The sequence below is a fragment of the Mustelus asterias genome, unplaced genomic scaffold, assembly GCF_964213995.1.
Source record: "Mustelus asterias unplaced genomic scaffold, sMusAst1.hap1.1 HAP1_SCAFFOLD_120, whole genome shotgun sequence".
Taxonomy (NCBI): domain Eukaryota; kingdom Metazoa; phylum Chordata; class Chondrichthyes; order Carcharhiniformes; family Triakidae; genus Mustelus; species Mustelus asterias.
In genome coordinates this window covers 506,143-530,012 of record NW_027590159.1, presented here as the reverse complement: position 1 = coordinate 530,012, position 23,870 = coordinate 506,143, and the positions used below count along the sequence as shown (strand labels likewise).

At 42.6% G+C, this 23,870-nt stretch overlaps 1 protein-coding gene and 4 non-coding genes across 5 annotated transcripts; all 5 read left to right on the top strand.

The window, feature by feature from the left end:
- Positions 1 to 1,580: 1,580 nt before the first annotated feature.
- Positions 1,581 to 1,653, top strand: trnav-aac (transfer RNA valine (anticodon AAC)). The gene has a single exon. It is a non-coding gene; the product is annotated as a tRNA-Val (tRNA).
- Positions 1,654 to 2,813: 1,160 nt separating this feature from the next.
- On the top strand, positions 2,814 to 2,886 carry trnav-aac (transfer RNA valine (anticodon AAC)). Its single transcript has one exon. It is a non-coding gene; the product is annotated as a tRNA-Val (tRNA).
- A 1,156-nt stretch (positions 2,887 to 4,042) lies between these two features.
- On the top strand, positions 4,043 to 4,115 carry trnav-aac (transfer RNA valine (anticodon AAC)). The gene has a single exon. It is a non-coding gene; the product is annotated as a tRNA-Val (tRNA).
- A 1,390-nt stretch (positions 4,116 to 5,505) lies between these two features.
- On the top strand, positions 5,506 to 5,578 carry trnav-aac (transfer RNA valine (anticodon AAC)). Its single transcript has one exon. It is a non-coding gene; the product is annotated as a tRNA-Val (tRNA).
- A 9,044-nt stretch (positions 5,579 to 14,622) lies between these two features.
- LOC144484616 (ER membrane protein complex subunit 4-like) lies at positions 14,623 to 16,763 on the top strand. The gene is made up of 3 exons (XM_078203091.1): positions 14,623 to 14,810; positions 15,449 to 15,560; positions 15,767 to 16,763. Exons 1-3 carry the CDS (start codon positions 14,728 to 14,730, stop codon positions 15,827 to 15,829), a joined length of 258 nt encoding a protein of 85 aa, XP_078059217.1. The 5' UTR covers positions 14,623 to 14,727; the 3' UTR covers positions 15,830 to 16,763.
- The last annotated feature ends 7,107 nt before the right edge of the window (positions 16,764 to 23,870 follow it).

Here is a 23,870-nt window from a genome sequence, read left to right as displayed (position 1 = left end):
GAAACGTCCGCCCTTTTCACTCCTTACAGGTGCTGTCAGACACTGTGAGATTTTGCAGCATTTTCTCTTTTCTCATCCGCAGTAATTTGCTTTTATTACTGAGTACAATTGATTGAGATTATTCGAAAAAGATGAAAATGATGCATTAATGAATGGGTAGAAATCATTGCTCCCTTAGATATTTGCGAAACGAACGATTTCAAATGTTGATGTTCGGCATAAGTCGGACAATCAGATTGAAAGTAACGGTTATCTTCCTGAATTCAGTGACATGGGCTCTCAGTCTAACCATCGAAACCTGGAGCAACACAGCGTAGTTGAACATTGCAGACAGGCAGATATGCTCTATCGTGCTTCAAGCTGTTTCTGTCGTAGTTGTTGCCGCGTTCACCTAACACGTGGAAAGTTCCCCGATTCGAGACCGGAGATAAACATTCATTAAGCTTTCTCATGTCGGGTAAGGGAATACTGCTTGATTTCAGTTTGATGCTGAACGTTATCCGAACCTCGATGTTAAAGGCATGTTATCATTGCTCTGACATCGCCCTCAAATGCTTTCTGTGAAATAAGAAACGATTTTTTTTGACGCACTGACAGGAATATTCGATTTTGACACCGAGCACGTATTCGCATCTCGTTCAGTCTACAACAGAATTGAATGGGTTTAGAGGTGCAGACTAATATGATTAATCACCATCTGAAATATCTGATAGTAGCGTGTGCTCAAAAAGACAGATACAAGTGATACTGTAAGTGAACGAAAGGGAATGGTGCACATTTCACAGAAGAATCTTTTTTAAAAATCGTTTTTCATCACTGAGAAACAGGAAAAGCCACTCAGACAGATAAAGGAATCGAGACTCAGTGCGGATCGACTGGACTTTCCTGAAAAGGGCCGGAATTTATGCACCTGAATGTTTCACACCCATAATAAAAAGGCTCAAGTGTCACGAACAGATAATTCTTGATTCTCCTCCATTTAAATGTAGTTGACTTTTTTTTTAAAAAGCTGACTATTTTCAATCTTAAAATTGCGATCTGCATTACTCGGTGACTCGATTCATTTTGTTGGTCAGTTATGTTTGCAATTCAGTGATGTTCAATTCCAGAAATGAAGACATATGTGTCAAATAATGCATTGGTACTAAATATTGAAACAAATATTGCGTACAATTGATGAGCTTTGACAAAATGTCATCTCGACTCGAAACGTCAGCTCTTTTCACTCCTTATAGATGCTTCCAGTCCTTGTGAGACTTGCCAGAATTTTCCCTTTTCGTTTACGATTCCAGAATCCGCAATCATTTGCTTCTTTACTGAGTACAATTGATTGAGATTATTCGAAGAAAGATAAAAATGATGCATTAATGAATGGGCAGAAATCATTGCTCCCTTAGATATTTGCGAGACGAACGCTTTTAACTTTTGATGTTCGGGATACGTCGTGCAATCAGATTGAAATAACGGTTATCTTCCTGAATTAAGTGCCATGGGCTCTCAGTCTCACTATCGGAACCTGCAGCAACACAGCGTAGTTGAACATTGCAGACAGGCAGATTTTCTGAAATGCCCTTCAAGCTGTTTCTGTAGTGTAGTGGTTATCACGTTCACCTAACACGCGAAACGTCACCGGTTCGAAACCGGGCAGGAGCATCCATTAAGCTTTACCATGTCGGGTAAGGGAAAATTGCTTGATTTAAGTTCATTGCTCATCATTATCCGAGCCTCGATTTTAAAGGCATGTTTTGATTGCGCTGACATCACCCTCAAATGCTTTCTGTGAAGTAAGAAACATTTTTTTTGACGCACTGACAGGAAAATTCGATTTTGACACCGAGCACTTTTTCGCATCTCGTTCAGTCTACAACAGAATTTAATGGGTTTATCGGTGCAGACTAATATGGTTAATCGCCGTCTGAAATATCTGATCGTAGTGTGTGCTCAAAAAGACAGATACAAGTGAGACTGTAAGTGAACGAGAGGAAATGGCGCACATTTCACAGAAGAATCTTTCTTTAAATCGTTTTTCATCACTAAAACACGAGAAGCCACTCAGACAGATGAGGAAATCGAGACACAGTGCGGATCTACTAGACTTTCCTGTAAAGGGCCGGAATTTATGCGCATGAATGTTTCACGCCCATAATAAAAAAGGCTCAAGGGTCACTGGCAGATAATTCTTAAATCTCTTCCATTTCGATCTAGTTGACTTCTTAAAAAAAACTGACTATGTTCAATCTTAAAATTGCAATCTGTACTACCCGGTGACTGGATTCATTTTGTTGGTCAGTTATGTTTGCAAATCAGTGATGTTGAATTTCAGAGATATTCAATTCATAATGAAGGCATATGTGTTAAATAATGCATTGATACCAAATATTGAAACAAATATTGAGTACAATTGCACAATGAGCTTTTACAAAATGTCATCTCAACACGAAACGCCAGGTCGTTTCACACCTTATAGATGCTGCCAGTCTTTGTGAGACTTGCCAGAATTTTCCCTTTTCGTTTCCGATTCCAGCATCCGCAGTAATTTGCTTTTATTCCTGAGTACAATTGATTGAGATTATTGGAAGGAAGATGAGAATGATGAAATGATGAATGGGTGGAAATCATTGCTCCCTTAAATATTTTCCAGACGAACGTTTTTAACTTTTGATGTTCGGGATACGTCCTGCAATCAGATTGAAAGGAAAGGTTATCTTCCGAAATTAAGTGCCCTGGGTTCTCAGTCCAACCATCCGAACCTGCAGCAACACAGCGTAGTTGGACATTGCAGACAGACTGGTTTTCTCCAAGTGCATCCAGCTGTTTCTGTAGTGTAGTGGTTATCACGTTTGCCTAACACGCGAAAAGTCCCCGGTTCGAAACCGGGCGGAAACTTTCATTAAGCTTTGCCACGTCGGGTAAGGTAAAATTGCTTGATTTCAGTTTGTTGCTTATCATTTTCCGAGCCTCGATGTGAAAGGCATGTTATCATTGCTCTGACATCACCCTCAAATGCGTTTTGTGAATTATGAAACGCTTTTTTTTGACGCACTGACAGGAAAGTTCGATTTTGACACCGAACACTTACTTATTCGCATCTCGTTCAGTCTGCAACATAATTTAATGGGTTTATCCGTGCAGACTAACATGGTTAATCACCATCTGAAATATCTGACAGCAGTGTGTGCTCAAAAAGAAAGATACAAGTCATACTGTAAGTGAACGAGAGGAAATGGCGCACATTTCACAGAAGAATCTTTCTTTAAAAATCGTTTTTCATCACTGAGAAACGGGAAAAGCCACTCAGACAGATGAGGGAATCGAGACTCAGTGCGGATCTACTGGACTTTCCTGTAATCGGCCGGAATTTATGCGCCTGAATGTTTCACGCCCGTAATAAAAAAGGCTCAACTGTCACGAACAGATCATTCTTGATTCTCCTCCATTTAAATGCAGTTGACTTTGTTTAAAAGCTGACCAGAGTCAATCTCAAATTTGCGATCTGTATTACCCGGTGATTCGCTTCGTCCTGTTGGGCAGTTATGTTTGCAATTCAGTGATGCTCAGTTTCAGAGATATTCAATTCATAATGAAGACATATGTGTTAAATAATGCATCGATATTAAATATTGAAACAAATACTGTGTACAATTGGACAATGAGCTTTGATAAAGTGCCATCTGGATTCGAAACGTCCGCCCTTTTCACTCCTTACAGGTGCTGTCAGACATTGGGAGATTTTGCAGCATTTTCTCTTTTGTCATCCGCAGTAATTTGCTTTTATTACTGAGTACAATTGATTGAGATTATTCGAAGAAAAATGAAAATGATGCATTAACGAATGGGCAGAAATCATTGCTCCCTTAGATATTTGGCAGAAGAAGGATTTTGAATTTTGATGTTCGGGATAAGTCGCACAATCAGATTGAAAGTAACGGTTATCTTCCTGAATTCAGTGACATGGGCTCTCAGTCGAACCATCGGAACCTGCAGCAACACAGCGTAGTTGGACATTGCAGGCAGGCAGATTAGCTCCACTACTAATCACGCTGTTTCTGTAGTGTAGTGGTTATCACGTTCGTCTAACACGCGAAAGGTCCCTGGTTCGAAACCAGGCAGGAGCATTCATTAAGCTTCCTCATGTCGTGGAAGGGAAAATTGCTTGTTTTCAGTTCGTTGCTCATCATTATCCGAGCCTCGATGTGAAAGGCATGTTATCATTATGCTGTTTCTGTGGTGTTGTGGTTATCACATTCGCCTAACACGTGGAAAGTCGCTGGTTCGAAACCAGGCAGAAACATAGGGTAGCACAGTGGCACAGCAGTTAAGACTGCTGCCTCAAGACGCCAGGGTCCCAGGTTCGATTCCCAGTTTGGATCACTGTCTGCGCGGATTCTGCATCTTCTCCCCGTGTCTGCATGGGTTTCCTCCGGGTGCGCCGGTCTCCTCCCACAGTCTGAAAGACATGCTGGCATCACCCTCAAATGCTTTCTGTGAAATAAGAAACGCTTTTTTTGACGCACTGACAGGAAATTTCGATTTTGACACCAGCACTTATTCGCATCTCGTTCAGTCTACAGCAGAATTTAATGGGTTTATAGGTGCAGACTAATATGGTTAATCAGCATCTGAAATATCTGACAGTAGTGTGTGCTCAAAAAGACAGATACAAGTCATACTGCAAGTGAACTAGAGGAAATGGCGCACATTTCACACAAGATCTATTTTTAAATCGTTTTTCATCACTGAGAAACAGGAAAAGCCACTCAGACAGATGAGGGAATCGTGGCTCAGTGCGGATCTACTGGACTTTCCGGTAAAGGTCCGGAAGTTATGCGCCTAAATGTTTCAGGCCCATAATTAAAAAGGCTCAAGTGTCACGAACAGATAATTCTTGATTTTTCTCCATTTAAATGCAGTTGACTTTGTTTAAAAGCTGACGAAAGTCAATCTCAAATTTGCGATCTGTATTACCCGGTGATTCGATTCGTTCTGTTGGGCAGTTTTGTTTGCAATTCAGTGATGTTCAATTTCAGAGATATTCAATTCATAATGAAGACATATGTGTTAAATAACGCATTGATATTAAATATTGAAACAAATACTGAGTACAATTGTACAATGAGCTTTGATAAAGTGTCATCTGGACTCGAAACATCCGCCCTTTTCACTCCTTACAGGTGCTGCCAGACATTGGGAGATTTTGCAGCATTTTCTCTTTTCTCATCCGCAGTAATTTGCTTTTATTACTGAGTACAATTGATTGAGATGATTCGAAGAAAGATGAAGATGATGCATTAACGAATGGGCAGAAATCATTGCTCACTTAGATATTTGCCAGAAGAACGGTTTTGAATTTTGATGTTCGGGATAAGTCGTACAATCAGATTGAAAGTAACGGTTATCTTCCTGAATTCAGTGACATGGGCTCTCAGTCTCACCATCGGAACCTGCAGCATCACAGCGTAGTTGAACATTGCAGACAGGCAGATTTGCTCCAGTGCAATTACAGCTGTTTCTGTAGTGTAGTGGTTATCACATTCGCCTAACACGCGAAAGGTCCCTGGTTCGAAACCAGGCAGAAACACTCATTGAGCTTCCTCATGTCGCGTAAGGGAAAATTGATTGATTTTTGTTTGTTCCTAATCATTATCCGAGCCTCGATGTTAACGGCATGTTATCATTGCTCTGACGTCACCCTCAAATCCTTTCTGTGAAATAAGAAACGCTTTTTTTTGACGCACTGACAGGAAAGTTCGATTTTGACACCGAACACTTATTCGCATCTCGTTCAGTCTACAACAGAATTTAATGGGTTTATAGGTGCAGACTAATATGGTTAATCGCCGTCTGAAATATCTGACAATAGTGTGTACTCAAAAAGACAGATACAAGTCATACTGTAAGTGAACTCGAGGAAATGGAGCACATTTCACAGAAGAATCTTTTAAAAATCGTTTTCATCACTGAGAAATAGGAAAAGCCACTCAGACAGATGAGGGAATCGAGACTCAGTGCGGATCTACTGGACTTTCCTGTAATCGGCCGGAATTTATGCGCCTGAATGTTTCACGCCCGTAATAAAAAAGGCTCAACTGTCACGAACAGATCATTCTTGATTCTCCTCCATTTAAATGCAGTTGACTTTGTTTAAAAGCTGACCAGAGTCAATCTCAAATTTGCGATCTGTATTACCCGGTGATTCGCTTCGTCCTGTTGGGCAGTTATGTTTGCAATTCAGTGATGCTCAGTTTCAGAGATATTCAATTCATAATGAAGACATATGTGTTAAATAATGCATCGATATTAAATATTGAAACAAATACTGTGTACAATTGGACAATGAGCTTTGATAAAGTGCCATCTGGATTCGAAACGTCCGCCCTTTTCACTCCTTACAGGTGCTGTCAGACATTGGGAGATTTTGCAGCATTTTCTCTTTTGTCATCCGCAGTAATTTGCTTTTATTACTGAGTACAATTGATTGAGATTATTCGAAGAAAAATGAAAATGATGCATTAACGAATGGGCAGAAATCATTGCTCCCTTAGATATTTGGCAGAAGAAGGATTTTGAATTTTGATGTTCGGGATAAGTCGTACAATCAGATTGAAAGTAACGGTTATCTTCCTGAATTCAGTGACATGGGCTCTCAGTCTCACCATTGGAACCTGCAGCAACACAGCGTAGTTGAACATTGCAGACAGGCAGACTTGGTCCCCATGGCTGTTCCGTGTGTCTGGATGAAGAACTGGTTGTTGAAGGTGAAGACATTGTGGTCCAGGATGAAGCGGATGAGTTGTAAAATTGCCTCATAAGAACAGCATATGGCGCTCGACTCATCGATCAACAGTTCCGACCCGGCACAGCAAAAAACCGCACCGACCTCCTCAGAAGACAAACACAGGACATGGTGGACAGAGTACCCTTCGTCGTCCAGTACTTCCCCGGAGCGGAGAAGCTACGGCATCTCCTCCAGAGCCTTCAACATGTCATTGATGAAGACGAACATCTCGGCAAGGCCATCCGCACACCCCCACTTCTTGCCTTCAAGCAACCGCGCAACCTCAAACAGACCATTGTCCACAGCAAACTACCCAGCCTTCAGGAGAACAGTGACCACGACACCACACACCCTGCCACAGCAACCTCTGCAAGACGTGCCGGATCATCGACACGGATGCCATCATCTCACGTGAGAACACCATCCACCAGGTACACGGTACCTACTCTTGCAACTCGGCCAATGTTGTCTACCTGATACGCTGCAGGAAAGGATGTCCCGAGGCATGGTACATTGGGGAAACCATGCAGACGCTCCGACAACGGGTGAATGAACACCGCTCGACAATCAACAGGCAAGTCTGTTCTCTTCCTGTGGGGGAGCACTTCAGCAGTAACGGGCATTCAGCCTCTGATCTTCAGGTAAGCGTTCTCCAAGGCGGCCTTCACGACACACAACAGCGCAGAGTCACTGAGCAGAAACTGATAGCCAAGTTCCGCACACATGAGGACGGCCTAAACCGGGATGTTGGATTTATGTCACATTATCAGTAACCCCCACAGCTTACCTCCTGGACTTGCAGGCTGTCCTGTCTGGAGACAATACACATCTCTTTAACCTGTGTTTAATGCTTCCTCCACCCACATTGTCTGTATCTTTAAGATCTGGTTGGCTGTAGGGATTCGCATTCTAATCAGTATTCTGTAACTTGATTTTGTATCTCTGTGCCCTGTTTGAGAGCACATTTCCACTCCATCTGACGAAGGAGCAGCACTCCGAAAGCTAATGGTATTTGCTACCAAATAAACCTGCTGGACTTTAACCTGGTGTTGTTAAAACTCTTACTGTAATCAGGACAATAACCAGAGACAGACAGCAGCCCCATAGTTCCAGTCTGAACACCAGAAACAGAGATAGTGACCAATGTCTGCATAACACCTGGAAATGGAGAAGTTGAAACAGTCAGTGGACTGTTATGAGGTCTCTCCTTCCATTTTTACATTTTCAAACATTCGCTTCCTCGAGAAGGGAATCGTGATTTTTCATAAGTGATCAGAGAGCGCTCTCCCGTGGACGGCAATGCCGCACATTGGAAACAGATACACACACGGCCACCTGCAAAGACTGACACATATCCAGGTAATGGAATCATAGAATCATAGAATTTGTACAGTACAGAAAAATGCCATTCGGCCCACCGATATGTACCGATCGCAAGCCTCCCAGGCCCTATTCCCGTAACCTCATACATTTACTCTGCCAATCCCCCTGACACTAGGGTCAATTTAGCATGGCCAATCAAACTAACCTGCACATCTTTGGACCGTGGGAGGAAACCGGAGCACCCGGAGGAAACCCACGCAGACACGGGGAAAGCAGATACACACACGGCCACGTGCAAAGACCAACATGTGTAAGGATATATAACCATATAGATATATGCCCAGGCACTGACATCAATTCTAACGTCCCTCGTTATAAATCCAGAATTATTCTGTAGATTTCTGACACATTAGTCTGAGTTGCTAACTATGAAAATACATGAATAACTCCAACTCCGTGTTCACTAGAAGCCTCGTGTACCGCACAGAATCAACAAAAGCATGGACACAGGGACAAGTAAACACAGTGATCGATTCTCAAACTGATCGACTCAAACATAGACACACAGACACTCACTGAGGAAGATAAACAATCAGATTAACACAGCCACTGACACACTGAAGAGAAGTGCACTCATTGACAATCTCAAAAACGTACTAGCTCCAGAGTAACTTTCTGAACTGGAATTCCCTGGGGTCGTGTCAGTGCGGCAATACCGTGTTAGATATTCATTGCGATGGAACTGTCCATTTTAACAACAAGAACAGCCAGAAATCTATTTCTTATCAATGGTGATCATTAATTGACGACTCAACAGTGGACACTTTTGGAGAATAAGCAATAATGGATGTATTTATTTTTACAGCCAAACACATTCTGGATGTGTCCATATCATGTTTAAAGTTTATTTATTAATGTCACAAGTAGGATTATATTAATACTGCAATAAAGTTACTGTGAAAATCCCCTCGTCGCCATACTCCGCCGCCTGTTCGGGTACACTAAGAGAGAAATTTACCATGGCAATGCACCTAACCAGCACGTCGTTCAGACTGTGGGAGGAAACTGCATCAAATCCACACAGACACAGGAAGAACGTGCAAACTCCACTCAGACCCAAGCCAGGAATCGAACCCGAGTGCCTGGCGCTGTGAGGCAGCAGTGTGCCACTGTGCCACCATAAAATCATCGAATCATAGAAACCCATCGAGTCTGCACCGACCACAATCCCACCCAGGCCCTACCCCATATGCCACCCACTAATGCCTCTAACCTACGCATCTCAGGACACTAAGGGGCAACTTTAGCATGGCCAATCAACCTAACCCGCACACCTTTGGACCGTGCCACCCCGTGTGAGGTCGGTGTAGGTAAGACAGATTCCCCACCCATTTTCGAGGTTGCCAGATCGGATGTTCGGGACACAGGAGGACAACACAAGGAGACTGCTTCAGGTATACGTGATTAATTCTCCTCTGTTATATTCCATACTCTGTGGAAAGTTGTGGAGTTAATATTATACATAATTCAGAAATAATGAGGAGATGCTTGATCCGATTAAACCCGTTTTCTAAATTCGATTTGAAATCAATTGCATAAATAAATATATGTTTAGATTGAAAACTATATTGGGAAGCTATATCCAATACTTCATGCCATTGGGTCAGTGAAACGTTGTTACCTAAAGCAAACTGTACATGGATTCCACAGAAACTCCTTCTTCAAATGGGGATTGGACAATGACTTGAAAGGGAGAAAAATCAGCTTCATGGAATGAGACGAGGAAATTGAAATGAGAACAAAGAACAGTGCAGCACAGGAACAGGCCCTTCGGCCCACCAAGCCCGCACCGACACGTCAGTTTGGTAGCTCACCATAAAACAGCTGGCATAGGCATGGTGGGTCGAAGGGCCTCTTATTGTTCTTTACCATTGCCAACCATTTTCAATCATTACAACAATCTGAGGTCCCTATCTGCTTCAAGAAGACGACCATCATCCCGGTACCTAAGAAAAATCAAGCAGCGTGCCTTAATAACTATCGGCCGGTGGCTCTGACATCCATCATTATGAAGTGCTTTGAAAGGTTTGTCATGGCACGAATCAATTCCAGCCTCCCGGACTACCTGGATCCACTACAGTTGCCGCAACAGGTCCACAGCAGACGGCATTTCCCTGGCCTTGCACTCAACCCTGGATCACCGAGATAACAAAGACAGACTCATATTTATTGACTACAGCTCAGCCTTCAAAACTATTATTCCCACGAAACTCATCTCCAAACTGGGCCTGGGCCTCTGCACCTCCTCTGTGACTGGATCCTGAACTTCCTAACTCACAGACCACAATCTGTAAGGATAGACAACAACACCTCCTCCACAATCATCCTCAACACCAGTACCCAACAATGCTGTGCTCTCAGCCCCCTACTATACTCCTTATACACCTATGACTGTGTGACCAAATTCCGCTCCAATTCGATTTTCAAGTTTGCTGACGACACCACTATAGTGGGTCGGATCTCAAACAATGATGAGACAGAGTACAGGAATGAGGTAGAGAATCTGGTGAATTGGTGCAGCAACAATAATCTCTCCTGCCATGCCAACAAAACGAAGGAGATTGTCATCGACTTCAGGAAGCGTAAAGGAGAACATGCCCCTGTCTACATCAACGGGGACGAAGTAGAAAGGGTCGAGAGCTTCAAGTTTTTAGGTGTCCAGACCACCAACTATCTGTCCTGGTTCCTCCGCCCCCCCCCCCCCTTCCCCAATGCCGACACTATAGTTAAGAAAGCCCACCAACGCCTCTACTTCCTCAGAAGACTAAGGAAATTTGGCATGTCAACTACGACTCTCACCACCTTTTACAGATGTACCATAGAAAGCATTCTTTCTGGCTGTGTCACAGCTTGGCATGGCTCCTGCTCTGCTCAAGACTGCAAGGAACTACAAAAGGTCGTGAATGTGCCCAATACATCACACAAACCAGCCTCCCATCCATTGAATCTGTCTACACTTCCGCTGCCTCGGCAAAGCGGCCAGCATAATTAAGGACTCCATGTCCCCGGGCATTCTCTCTTTCAGCTTCTTCCTTCGAGAAAAAGATACAAAAGTCTGAGGTCACATACCAACCGACTCAAGAATAGCTTCTTCCCTGCTGCTGTCAGACGTTTGAAAGGACTTACCTTGCATTAAGTTGATCTTTCTCTGCACCCTAGCTATGACTGTAACACTACATTCTGCACACTCTCATTTCCTTCTCTATGAACGGTATGTTTTGCCTGTATAGCGCGCAAGAAACAATACTTTTCACTGTATGTTAATACATGTGACAATAATAAATCAAATCAAATCAAAGTCATTCTTGGATCAATATGTCTACAGCAGTCCCAATGAGTGTTGCAACATTTCAAGAGAGTTCCATTGGGTCCTACAGACGCCAGCAGTTTCTGTAGTGTAATGGTGGTTGCATTCGCCTCACACACAAAAGTCCCTCGTTCAAAACCATGCCGAAATATTATTAACATTTGTTAGGGAGGGAAGTTTACATGATTGAAATTTGTTGCTGAACATTATCCGAAACTCAATATTAAAGACAGGTTATTTTTGCTCTGACCTCGGCCTCAAAATCTTTCAGCAAAATCAGAGATCTTGTATTTTTATGACGCAATGAGAGGAAATAGATGTTCCTGTTTTGACACCGTGGACATATCAGCAACTCATTCAGTCCACAACAGAATTTAATGGCTTTGTTGATGCAGACTAACAAAGTTAATCATCATCTGAACCATGTCTAATAGGATTGTGTGCTCAAAAAGGCAGACACAAGTGAAACTGTAACTGAACTAGAGGAAATGACGCACATTGCGCGGAACCATTATTTTAACATCATTCTTCAGAGTAAAGAAATAGGGATAACCACTCAGACAGTTGAGGAAATCGAGAATCAGTGCGGATGTACTGGACTTTCCTACAGCTGAACGGGATTTTGATGCCTGAGTGTTTCACACACAGAATAAAGAGGCGTCAAGTATAACTAACAAGTCATTCTTAAATCTATTCCCTTTAGAGATATTTGATTTTGTGCAAAAGCTGATTGTGGTCAATCTCAATGAAGCACCGTGACATGTGTATTACCCAGTGATTCGATTCCTTTCGTTGGTCAGTCATGTTTGCAATTCAATGTTGCCTATTTCGGAGATATTTCATTCAGAATGAGGAGATATGTAATTAATAAAAATATATTAATATTAAACATTGAATAACGAACAAATACTGGGTAGAACTGGTTGAAATTATTCGAAGGAAGATGAGAATAATGCATTAATGATTGAGCAGAAATCATTGCTTCCTTCGATATTTGCCAGACGACCGCTTTTAAAGGTTGAAGTTCAAGATAAGTTGAGAAATCAGGTTGAAAGAAACGGCTTTTGTCTTGTATTCAGTGACATGGGCTCTCAGTATAACCATTAGAACCTGCAGCAACACAGTGGAGTTCAACATTGTGGCCAGACCAATTGGTGGTACTATGCTCTCAGTTGTTTCTGTAGTGTAGTGGTTATCATGTTCGCCCCACACGCGAAAAGCCCCCGGTTCGAAATTGGGCAGCAACATTCATTAGAGTTCTTAATTTAATGTGAGGGAAGTTTTGCATGGTCGTTGTTGCTGAACGTGTTGCGATTCTCCATGTTGCAGCCATGTTATCTTTGCTCTGAACTCAGCCACAAATGCTTTCAGCAAAATCAGCTTAATCTGAGTTTGTTTATTTGGTTTGACCTAAAAAGAGGGCAAAATCAGAAATGCTGTATTTTAAGACGCAATGAGGAAATAAATGTTTGTACTTTGACACCGTGCGCATATTAGCAACTTGTTCAGTCCATAACAGAATTTAATGGATTTATAAATGCAGACTAACATAGTTAATCACCATCTGAAACATGTGTAACAGTAGTCTGTGCTCATAAAGACAGACACAACTGAAACTGTAACTGAACTAGAGGAAATGGCGCATATTTTAAAAATTGTTCTTCATAATAAAGAAATGGGAAAACATCACTCAGGCAGATGAGTAAATCGAAACTCAGTGTAGATCTGCTGGACTTTCCTATAGATGAACGGGATTTAGGCGCCAGAATGTTTCACATGCAGAATAAAGAGGGATCAAGTATAACTCGCAAATCATTATTAAATCTTTTCCCTTTAAAGATATTTGATATTGTTTAAAAGCTGACTGTCTCAAATGGGATGTGTATTACCCAGTGACTCGATTTCTTTTATTGGTCAGTCATGTTTGCAATTCAATGTTGCATATTCCCGAGATATTCAATTCAGAATGAAGACGTATGTATTAAATACATGTATTCATATTTAATATCGAATAACAAAACAAATATTGAGTAACTAGCCAACGATTCAAGTCTGGATGACCCTTCGTCAGAGCTAAGAGCAAAGAAAAGCAGAAAAAAGTTAAATTATGAGGGTGGAAGTGGGGTGCTGTGATTGGACAAAGGGAATGCAAATGAGGATAAAGACAGCGCAGAGAGATGCTAAAAATGTCCATTAAGCGATCAGAATAGCAGAGCAGAGGTAAAGGTGGTTAAGGCAGTTGCCCTGAAAGAGGAGTGAGGGGGGGGGGGGGGGAGAGGCAAGAAGGAGAGCAGGAATGAAGAAATGGTAAAATGGAAGTGAGAAAGAGGTATGATAAAAAAGAAGAAACAGAATGAAATAAAATAAATGGAAAGGGGATAAAGGTGGAGGGGAGAGTCATGCTCTGAAGTTGTTGAACTCAATGTTTAGTCCAGAAGGCTGTAAAGTGCCCAATTGGAAGATGAGGTGCTGTTGCTCCAGTTTGCGTTGGGGTTCACTGGAACATTGCAAAAGGACGGACAAGTGGACAAGGGGAACCCTGTCCTCTTTCTGGGAGGGAGAGGAGGGGGTGCGAGCAGTGGCCTGGGGGATGAGTTGGACACAGTCAGGAGCCCTGTCAACCATAGTGGGTGGACTCCGCACAGTAACCCAAGGCAAGAATCAAATCCAGGTCTCAAGCACTGTAATGTAAGGCAGCAATGCTAACCACTGTTCCACCCGGAAGGATCAGCCTGGTGGTAGCTTTACTCATGATATCCAGTTGCACTGGAGGTAGAATGGGAAGGGAAATAAAAGTAAAATACTGCGGATGTTGGAATTGGGAAATTTAAACTGAAAATACTGGATAAACTCAGCAGACCTGGCGACATCTGTGGAGAAACCTATTAACAATGGATTCTTATAATTTTGGTTGCTGAATGAGGAGACAAGGTCCTTTCGGTTTTATTGACGTTTTATGCGGCGTTACGGTTGAAGCGATAAAAGCAATATTTTAAATATCTCTGATATTAAGTGATGTCCATCTTTGTGTGGGGCAGACGTCCTCCGTTTGGACGGAAGATGAAGAACCAATGTGCCCTTAACAAAGATGGCGGCGATGTGGGGGGCGGGGCAATGGGCAGTGTACGCAGAACGGGGAGGAGGTTGGGATCGCACATGCGCATTGCAGCGGGAGTGTTTTGTTGACGGAAGCGCGCGGGTTCTTCTCCGGATCGGAATCAGATTTGAAAGGGGGGGACGGTTAACGGTGGCAGGCGTTGCCATGGCGGCAGGGGCGGGGCTCGCCAACAGCGCGCGCTGGCAGAATTGGACCCTCGAGCTCAACCTGAGTGACAGCAGCAGCAGGTGCGGAGGCCGCGCGGGGAGCCGGGGGCTCGAGTACGCGGCAAGCCGGGTCAGTCCGCCTCTCCAGCGGAGGCGACCTGGGGATGTGGCACCAACTCAAAACTTCCCAACCCCGAGTTTTTCACGTCTCTTTTACCCCTCACCGAGCTCCTCAGCACAAAGCAGCCCTTCAAATCCCCCAGAAATCACTCAGACCCCACTTGGCATCTTTTCCCCAGGTCATGACCCTGAGATGCCATCTTGGTTTCAGCCCCTCCACCTGATCAGGTGCCAACTGCGGTGGTGGTTGGAGGAACGATTGCTCGTTTCCAGGGCCGGGTGCTGAACTGGATCTCTCTCAATAACCTTCAGTTTGTTTTCAAGATACAATTTGGTACATCTGGTGATTTGTCGCTTTGTCCCTAAATGGAGGGCAAGCGGATTGGCACCCTGATTATCAATTCACACTAAATCCACTTCTGCATCTCTCCATTCCCCTGGCAGTTTGGTACACACAATAGCAGTGTGTGTCTGAGGTTTGCCCAAGCTTTAGTTCATGCTGGCACTATTGCCACCACGTTGGGGTCCTCAACAGAGAGACTCCTTCTTTAAAGAAGGTCTTGAAAGGGTGACCAATTTGTGTTTTCTGTTTCTCACAGGAGCCGTGATCAACAGTGTGGCCAGAGAGACTCCATGTGCCCAGTCGCATATTCGGACAAACAGCTACCGGACATCCGCGTCCAAGAAACAGACCGGATCCTGGTTGAGAAAGTAAGTTGGATTTGAATGTGTCTTTAGTGGGTGGCTGACAACGCCCCTGGTTTGTCCACGGTGGTCAAGTACCTTGGTGAACCACAGCAGCCTGTGTGATAAAGGGTTAATCGTCATCCTTACTTCCAGGCCTGGGTATAAGATCAGTATATGGCCTCCCCTAACCGGCTCCCTTTACTGATACCCTGCTCACTTTCTGTTTTCAGCGCTGCTGGGACATCGCCTTGGGCCCATTGAAACAGCTGCCCATGAATCTGTTCATCATGTAAATGACTGGCAACACAATCTCCATCCTCCCTATCATGATGTGTGCATGATGGCCTGGAGACCCATACAGGCCTTGATGTCCATGTCTGCAAGTGAGTATTGTATTGAATCGACAGCTCAGAAACAGCTCTGAACCGGCATTACTTGAGTGCAGCTTAGAATATAATTCTGGGAGTTGGGTAATTAAGGGAGTTAGGGAAGGAAGGGAAAGGGGTGCCCTTTTGCTTTCTAACTTTCTCAGCCTTTGGGAAGTGATCTTACTCTTCTACAGGAGAAGAAGCTAGATTTTTGGTGAGTATCTGCTCAGTAACTAAAATTTATTCTGTTCCTAAGGATCAAAATAGTATAGCAACAGGTGGTAAGGTTAATAAAATACTTAAAAACAAAAATAAATTATCATTGGATAAAAGAAACAGTTTATTAGTACACAATCAAGCTGCAGCATTTGGGAGTTCCTGGGTGTCACTTTGATCCAGGGCAAACAGGCATAGAGGTTTACAGCATGGAAACAGACCCTTCGGCCCAACTTGTCCATGCCACCCTTTTTTTAAAACCCCTGAGCTAGTCCCAATTGTCTGCATTTCGCCTATATCCCTCTATACCCATTTTACCCATGTAACTGTCTAAATGCTTTTTAAAATACAAAATTGTACCCCCCTCTACTACTACCTCTGGCAGATTCTTCCAGACACTCATCACCCTCTGTGCGAAACAATTGCCCCTCTGGACACTTTTCTAACTCTCCCCTCTTACCTTAAACCTATGCCCTCTAGTTTTAGATTCCCCTACCTTTGGGAAAAGATATTGACTATCGAGCTGACCTATGCCCCTCATTATTTTATAGGCCTCTAGAACATCATCCTCAGCCTCCTCAGCTCCAGAGAAAAAAGTTCCAGTCTATCCAGCCTCTCCTTATTACTCAAACCATCAAGTCCGGTAGCATCCTAGTAAATCTCTTCTGCACTCTTTCTAGTTTAATAATATCCTTTCTATAATAGGGTGACCAGAACTGTACACAGTATTCCAAGTGTTGCCTTACCAATGTCTTGGACAACTTCAACAAGATGTCCCAACTCCTGTATTCAATGTTCTGACCAATGAAACCAAGCATGCCGAATGTCTTCTTCACCACTCTGTCCACCTGTGACTCCACTTTCAAGGAGCTATGAACATGTACCCTTCAATCTCTTTGTTCTGTAACTCTCCCCAACGCCTCCCATTAACTGAGTAAGTCATACATAGAACATAGAACAGTACAGCACAGAACAGGCCCTTCGGCCCACGATGTTGTGCCGAGCTTCATCCGAAACCAAGATCAAGCTATCCCACTCCCTATCATCCTGGTGTGCTCCATGTGCCTATCCAATAACCGCTTAAATGTTCCTCAAGTGTCTGACTCCACTATCACTGCAGGCAGTCCATTCCACATCCCAGCCACTCTCTGAGTAAAGAACCTACCTCGGACATCCTTCCTATATCTCCCACCATGAACCCTATAGTTATGCCCCCTTGTAATAGCTCCAGCCACCCGAGGAAATAGTCTTTGAACGTTCACTCTATCTATCCCCTTCATAATTTTATAAACCTCTATTAAGTCTCCCCTCAGCCTCCTCCGCTCCAGAGAGAACAGCCCTAGCTCCCTTACCCTTTCCTCATAAGACCTACCCTCCAAACCAGGCAGCATCCTGGTAAATCTCCTCTGCACTCTTTCCAGCGCTTCCACGTCCTCCTTATAGTGAGGTGACCAGAACTGCACACAATATTCCAAATGTGGTCTCACCAAGGTCCTGTACAGTTGCAGCATAACCCCACGGCTCTTAAACTCCAACCCCCTGTTAATAAAAGCTAACACACTATAGGCCTTCTTCACACTGTGGAAAGGCCATTTACTTGCTCTGATTGTGGGAAGGGAGTCACTCAGTTATCCCACCTGTGGAGACATCAGTGAATTCACACAGAGGAGAGGCCTTTTATCTGCACTGAATGTGGGAAGGGATTCACTCAGTCATTCAACCTGCTCGGACACCAGTGAGTTCACACTGGAGAGAGGCCATTCATCTGCACTGAGTGTGGAAAGGGATTCAGAGATTCATCCACTCTGCAGAAGCACCAGAGAGTTCACACTGGGGAAAGACCATTCACTTGCTTTGATTATGGGAAGCGATTCCGAGATTCCCCCACCCAGCTGAGACACCATCAATTTTATACGGGGAGAGACTGTTCACCTGCTCTGACTGTGGGAAGGGATTCACTCAGTTATCCACCCTGCAGACACACCAGCGAGTTCACACCGGGGAGAGGCCATTCACCTGCTCTCAGTGTGGGAAGGGATTCACTCGGTCAACTTCCCTGCTGAGACACCAGCAAGTTCACATTTGCTTACATGAGGTGGATTCTGCTGTTAATCACATCCAGGACTGAACCATGTTCATTCTGACAGTTGGTAAAGTGGGAGAGTCGGAGGGTTCCTTTGAGCCTGGCAGAGCACATTTCCACTGAAATGATCCACAACAACTGATGAAGGACATTTATTTACTCCAGGAGAGTAAATAGTGTTTTCCCCCTACTACATGCAGTTCTACAATAAACGCAGAAAGAACTGGAAAAATGCAGCTGGTCTGGCAGCATCTGTGGAGAAGAATTTTGTAGAACAGAAGCAAAAGGCGAGGTAATGGTTGTCGTAAAGAAGTGAGTGTTCAGGACAGAATAATGAACATCGCTGTCTGAAACAAAAAACCATGAAAACAAGTTCAGGGGGTGAAGTTGTTGAACTCAATGTTGAGTCCAGAAGGCTGTAAAGTGCCTCATCGGAAGATGAGGGGCTGTTTGTCCAGCTTGTGTTGGGCTTCTCCGGAACATTGCAGCAGGCCGAGGACAGAAATGTGAGTGTGAGAGCAAGGTGGTGAATTCTAATGGCAAGCAAGCGGAAGGTCAGGGTCATGCTTGTGGACTGAGCGGAGGTGTTCCACAAAGAGGGCAGGGAACAGGCTACAGAGGGGCTGAAGAGAAACCATTTATGTCCAGAACATTGTGAACATCCTTTTACTCTGGCTGTCTTTGATCCTCAAGTCATTTTCTGTTTGTTTTAACCATGTTCTGTTTCATTAATAAACTTTTATCAGTAAAAATATTTGATTTTTCTGGACTTTTCCTGATTGTGAAGCTGAAACATCTGTATCAGAAGGCCCCAGCCTCGGAGAATAAGTAGTTAATTGTATCAAATGGGCCCCAGCTTTTTGAAACTTCTGTGTTTTTTTTTCCCCTCTGGTCAATCGCAAAGATCCCAATCTAGTCATAATTTGAAAATTTGTATTCGATGATGTGCTTATCTTAAATACGACTGAAGGGGAAAATTATTAACCAATTTACAGGGTTTTTGACAGAATACATAAGACACTACAAACAAAGAGTTAAATGATTCTTGAAACAAGGATAATATGGGAATGAAACAAATACTTTACAAATATGTGGATGCAATAAGAGAATTAAATAAATAACTATGATTATCATAGAAACCCTACAGTGCAGAAGGAGGCCATTCGGCCCATCGAGTCTGCACCGACCACAATCCCACCCAGGCCCTACCCCCACATATTTACCCGCTAATCCCACTAACCTACGCATCTCAGGATACTACGGGGCAATTTTTAACCTGGCCAATCAACCTAACCCGCACATCTTTGGACTGTGGGAGGAAACCGGAGCACCCGGAGGAAACCCACGCAGACACGAGGAGAATGTGCAAACTCCACACAGACAGTGACCTGAGCCGGGAATCGAACCCGGGATCCTGGAGCTGTGAAGCAGCAGTGCTAACCACTGTGCTACCGTGCCGCCCTGTTATAAAACATATATGCTCATATTTTAAATGTAATTTATGTATTGAATGAATTATTGTTCATTTCAAGCAAAAGCAAGTCACTGTAAGGTATGATGACAAATCGAAGAGTTGAGAGCCAATGGCCTGGGAACCTTCGTAGTTGCAGAATTAATATTTAAAAGTTTCTGGCGAGGGAACGCATTTTGCAACTTTATGAATGGGGACATTCAATGTTTAGACATAGAATAGATCGTACTGGGACTCAGGATCACGTGTCTATCCAGTTTTGGAAATGAGCCGGTGGGAATGTTCATTTTGACTTCCTCACACAGAGATACCTGCCTCGTGAGTTTTATATTGTCTGTAGTTAACGACAGTATTGGTCATCTCAAATTATCCCACAACATTAGTCATAATTTGGAAATTTGCAATCGATGATGTGCTTATGTGAAATACACCTCATTCTCTTGGTTTCACCCCATGGTTTGCACATCTGTTCTGTATGTGTTCTCTATCTAGCTTGTGGTTTGCCTGCCTGGGAAGTATTTCATCGGACGATATATAGAGAGATACACTCTGTTAACCCACGCTGCAGCGACACTGATAGAGTTTTTAAGGGACAGTGTATAGGAAACTATCTTCTGCCACACAATTAGTGGATTAGTGGGTACATATGTAGGGATATGGGTGGGATTAGTGGGTAAATATGTAGGGATATGGGTGGGATTGTGGTTGGTGCAGACTCGATGGGCCGAATGGCCTCTTTCTGTGCTGTAGGGTTTCTAAGATTCTAAGATTCACTGTCCTGCATCGGCCTCGAATGAATGAGCCTTTTGCTGTTTAGAATTACCTGAAACTCGTCAGTGACAGACCAGTTTATGCGTGAAATCACCGCGGTTCTCCTCATCGTTCATTCTGTGTCCGGATTTTATCATAAAAAGGCAGAGATGAAGGTGTATTTACACGGATGGGTCACTGGGTGGCGCAGTGACTCTTTCACGAAAGGGCATTGAGTTCAACCACATCCCACATATGACTGGGAAAATCCCTGTCTGGGAAAGAGGGGAAACCGTGTAATAGGGAAAATGGGGCGGAGTTGATGTGTTTTGGAGAACGGAATTAAGCCAAGCCAGAGATGGTTAAAATTTCATTCAATATTTATTTTAAAAATTCAGAGAATATTTTACAGCGACATTATTTTTTAAAGTTAGAAAAGTGAATTTAACGATCGAGCTTCACATTGAGAACACAACACATGCACAGGGAATCCGTCAATATTTGTACATCTGTTACATACACCAGAAAGAGAAAACAGGACCTTAATAGAAAGAGGAATTATCAAATGTGAATAAGGAATGAGAAAAGTTTCTTATTTATACATGATCTTTAAACTACGGGGAAACTATTACCCACAATTACATTATAACAAAAAATGCCTCGTACATTTCACACTGAAAACTGAATTAACGTCTATAATTGCCTCAGTTACAGATTCAGAATGATAAACTGAGAGAATTTTACTGATAGAGTCACCGAGAGCAGATATTGCATTTGATCCATACAGAGATCTTGATAATCAGCTGCAGGAAATCTGCAGCTTCCAAAATTCAACCCATCATTTGATCTGTAAAAGAAAGATACAATAATGAAGCAGATGTTGATGATGCGGGACGTTAATGTTAGAGTTTTTAATCAGCGAAACATTGAGAATGTTTTCAAATCCATTCTGCCAGTTTGAAATGTGAGTGAATTGAATCATCTCACCTTCACCAGAGTGACTGCAGTGCTGTAGAAAATGCTCAGGAAGAACAGCACGATGAATGTAGAAGCGGTTGTCCAGATGTTGCTGTTATCATCCTCATTGTCATCAATCCAGACACGGTCGGTGGAGTCTAGGGGATGGAGACCAGGAACTGAAATTAGATTACTTTATTTATCCAGGTGATCTTATTGTTATTTTTATGTTTCCCGTTCTCCTTTTTAAGCTGTTCATTTAATTCGAATTTAATTTTCAATGTATATCTACTGTTAAATTCAGGACACTCAGTAACCGATCTCCGTAACTATTTTCACATCTGATCTTTATTGACATTCCTTGGACAGTCCATGTGAGAAAACACTGAAGATGTTTAATTGAGTATCAGTTCATTTTTGAACTATTTGCCACTATCCCTTATTGAACAATGTTATGACTGATATCGAGGAACGTTCACTGATCAATGATTGTTTTCACAGATGGTTACTGATCTATAAACTAAATTTGTTGTTTAAGTCTTGGGATGTAATTTCCGATCTGTCTTTATGGTGGAAATAGATCATGAGCTTAATTCAGCTTCTCAATGTGTTTGTCTGTTCATTGTACATTTGGATAGTTAATCTGTGGACATGTGCATTAAAAAATCACCTTTAAATTTTACATTCATCATTTGCCTACCGTTTGTATTTAAGATCATGCGTTTGTGTGCGTGTGCATGAGCATCTCCTGGTCTGCATTATTCTTTGGCTCTGAGTTAATATGTGTGCAAGAGTGTTAATGTGCGCGTTCATTTGCCTATGGTTGTTGATTTGTGAAGTTGTTTGCATCTGTGTGTATATTTTATTCTTCTGTCATTGTGCATGTATGACTATTATTGTGTGAAGTCTATGAATATGTATTAATGCCATTCTTAATGGGCGCACGTGTGTTTATGCCTATTGCTATGTGTTAATTTCTGTCACTCCAGTAATGTTTGTTTCCCTTTCTGTGTGCGTCTGTCTCTCCGTGTGTCTGTGTGCATGTCTGTTAACAGGTCAGTACATGTATATACGTGTTGATAGTTCTTTATAACGGTGTGTTGATGTATGTTTGTGTTTCGATGTGTAGTAATGTGTGCTATGGTGTTCTGTTCTGTATGAGCATGTTAATGTTTGCGTCTACATGTTTGCGTGTAAATGTTTTGCAGTCTGTTCATCTATATGCAGTCTGCTAATTTGTTTATATATATTTCCATGTATGTTTGTTAATGTGTATAACATTGTGCGTCTTTATATCTATATTCCTGTCAGCGTGAATGTGTGCTGATATATATGTACTTATTTGAGTCTATGTATTTGCTTGTGTATTTATGTAGCTCTGCATGCGTGTGTATCTATCTGTATTGTGTCTCTGCATGTATGTGCTTGTATTTGGGTCTGTGTACCTACTCACATATGTGTCTGTGTATGTACTTGTGTGGTTTATGTGTATATGTGTACGTTTATACATATTTGATTATCTACGTATGTTGTTGTTTTAGTGCCTGTTTGTACAAGCGCGAGTCTATGTATCCGTGTGTGTGTGTGTGTGTGTGGAGGGCGGGGGGGGGGGGGGGGGGTGGGGGGGAGAGAGAGAGAGAGAGAGAATGTGTGTGTGTGCCGATGTATATTTGTGTACGGATGTATTTATGTATGGGTGTATTTTTGTGTGGGTGTATTTGTGTCTGTGTGTATTTGTGTGTGAATTTTTGTTTGTGCCTGTGTTGTCCATGAGTGCATTTGTGTGTGCATTCTTGTTTCTCTGCATGTGTGTTTGTTTGCGCAAGTATTGCATGTACCTATGGTGTGTAAAAGTGTATCTGTGTGTATGCATGTATCTGTGTGTTTTTGTGCATGTGTATGTGCTGTGTATGTGTGCTTCTATGTCTGCATTTGAATGTGCCTGTCCGTATTTCTGTATATGTGCATGCATTTGTGTGTGTATTTACATGTGTCTTTCTGCATTTGTGTGCATTTTGTGAGTATGTGTATTTGTGCATTTGTGTCGATGTGTGCGTGTGTGTGTGTCTGTGTGTGTGTGTATGTGTACGCCTATGTGTGTATTTATAATTGTGACAGTTTTGTGCGGTACTGTCAGTGTGTGTATTTTTTAACCGTTGCTGCAAGTTTCACCGGCAATCATTAACTGAACGTGATCCAAACAATATGAATAATGGAGCATATTTTCAGTGTTTGCTGTAGAAATTTCTTTTATGTGAGTGGCACGGTGATATCAGGAGAGCGAATGAAATAATTCATTGATGCATCTCAGAAACCTCAGTGACAGAACAGTGAAAACCGGGGAGGATTCTATTATTTGTTTAAATTTGTATCATGGGAAATCAATGCCAGCACATGATTAACAGGAACAAGAGTGTTGAAACATTTTTAACTTATGTTGCATAAGTATATATGTATATAAGTATACATTCATATATATATATATAAGT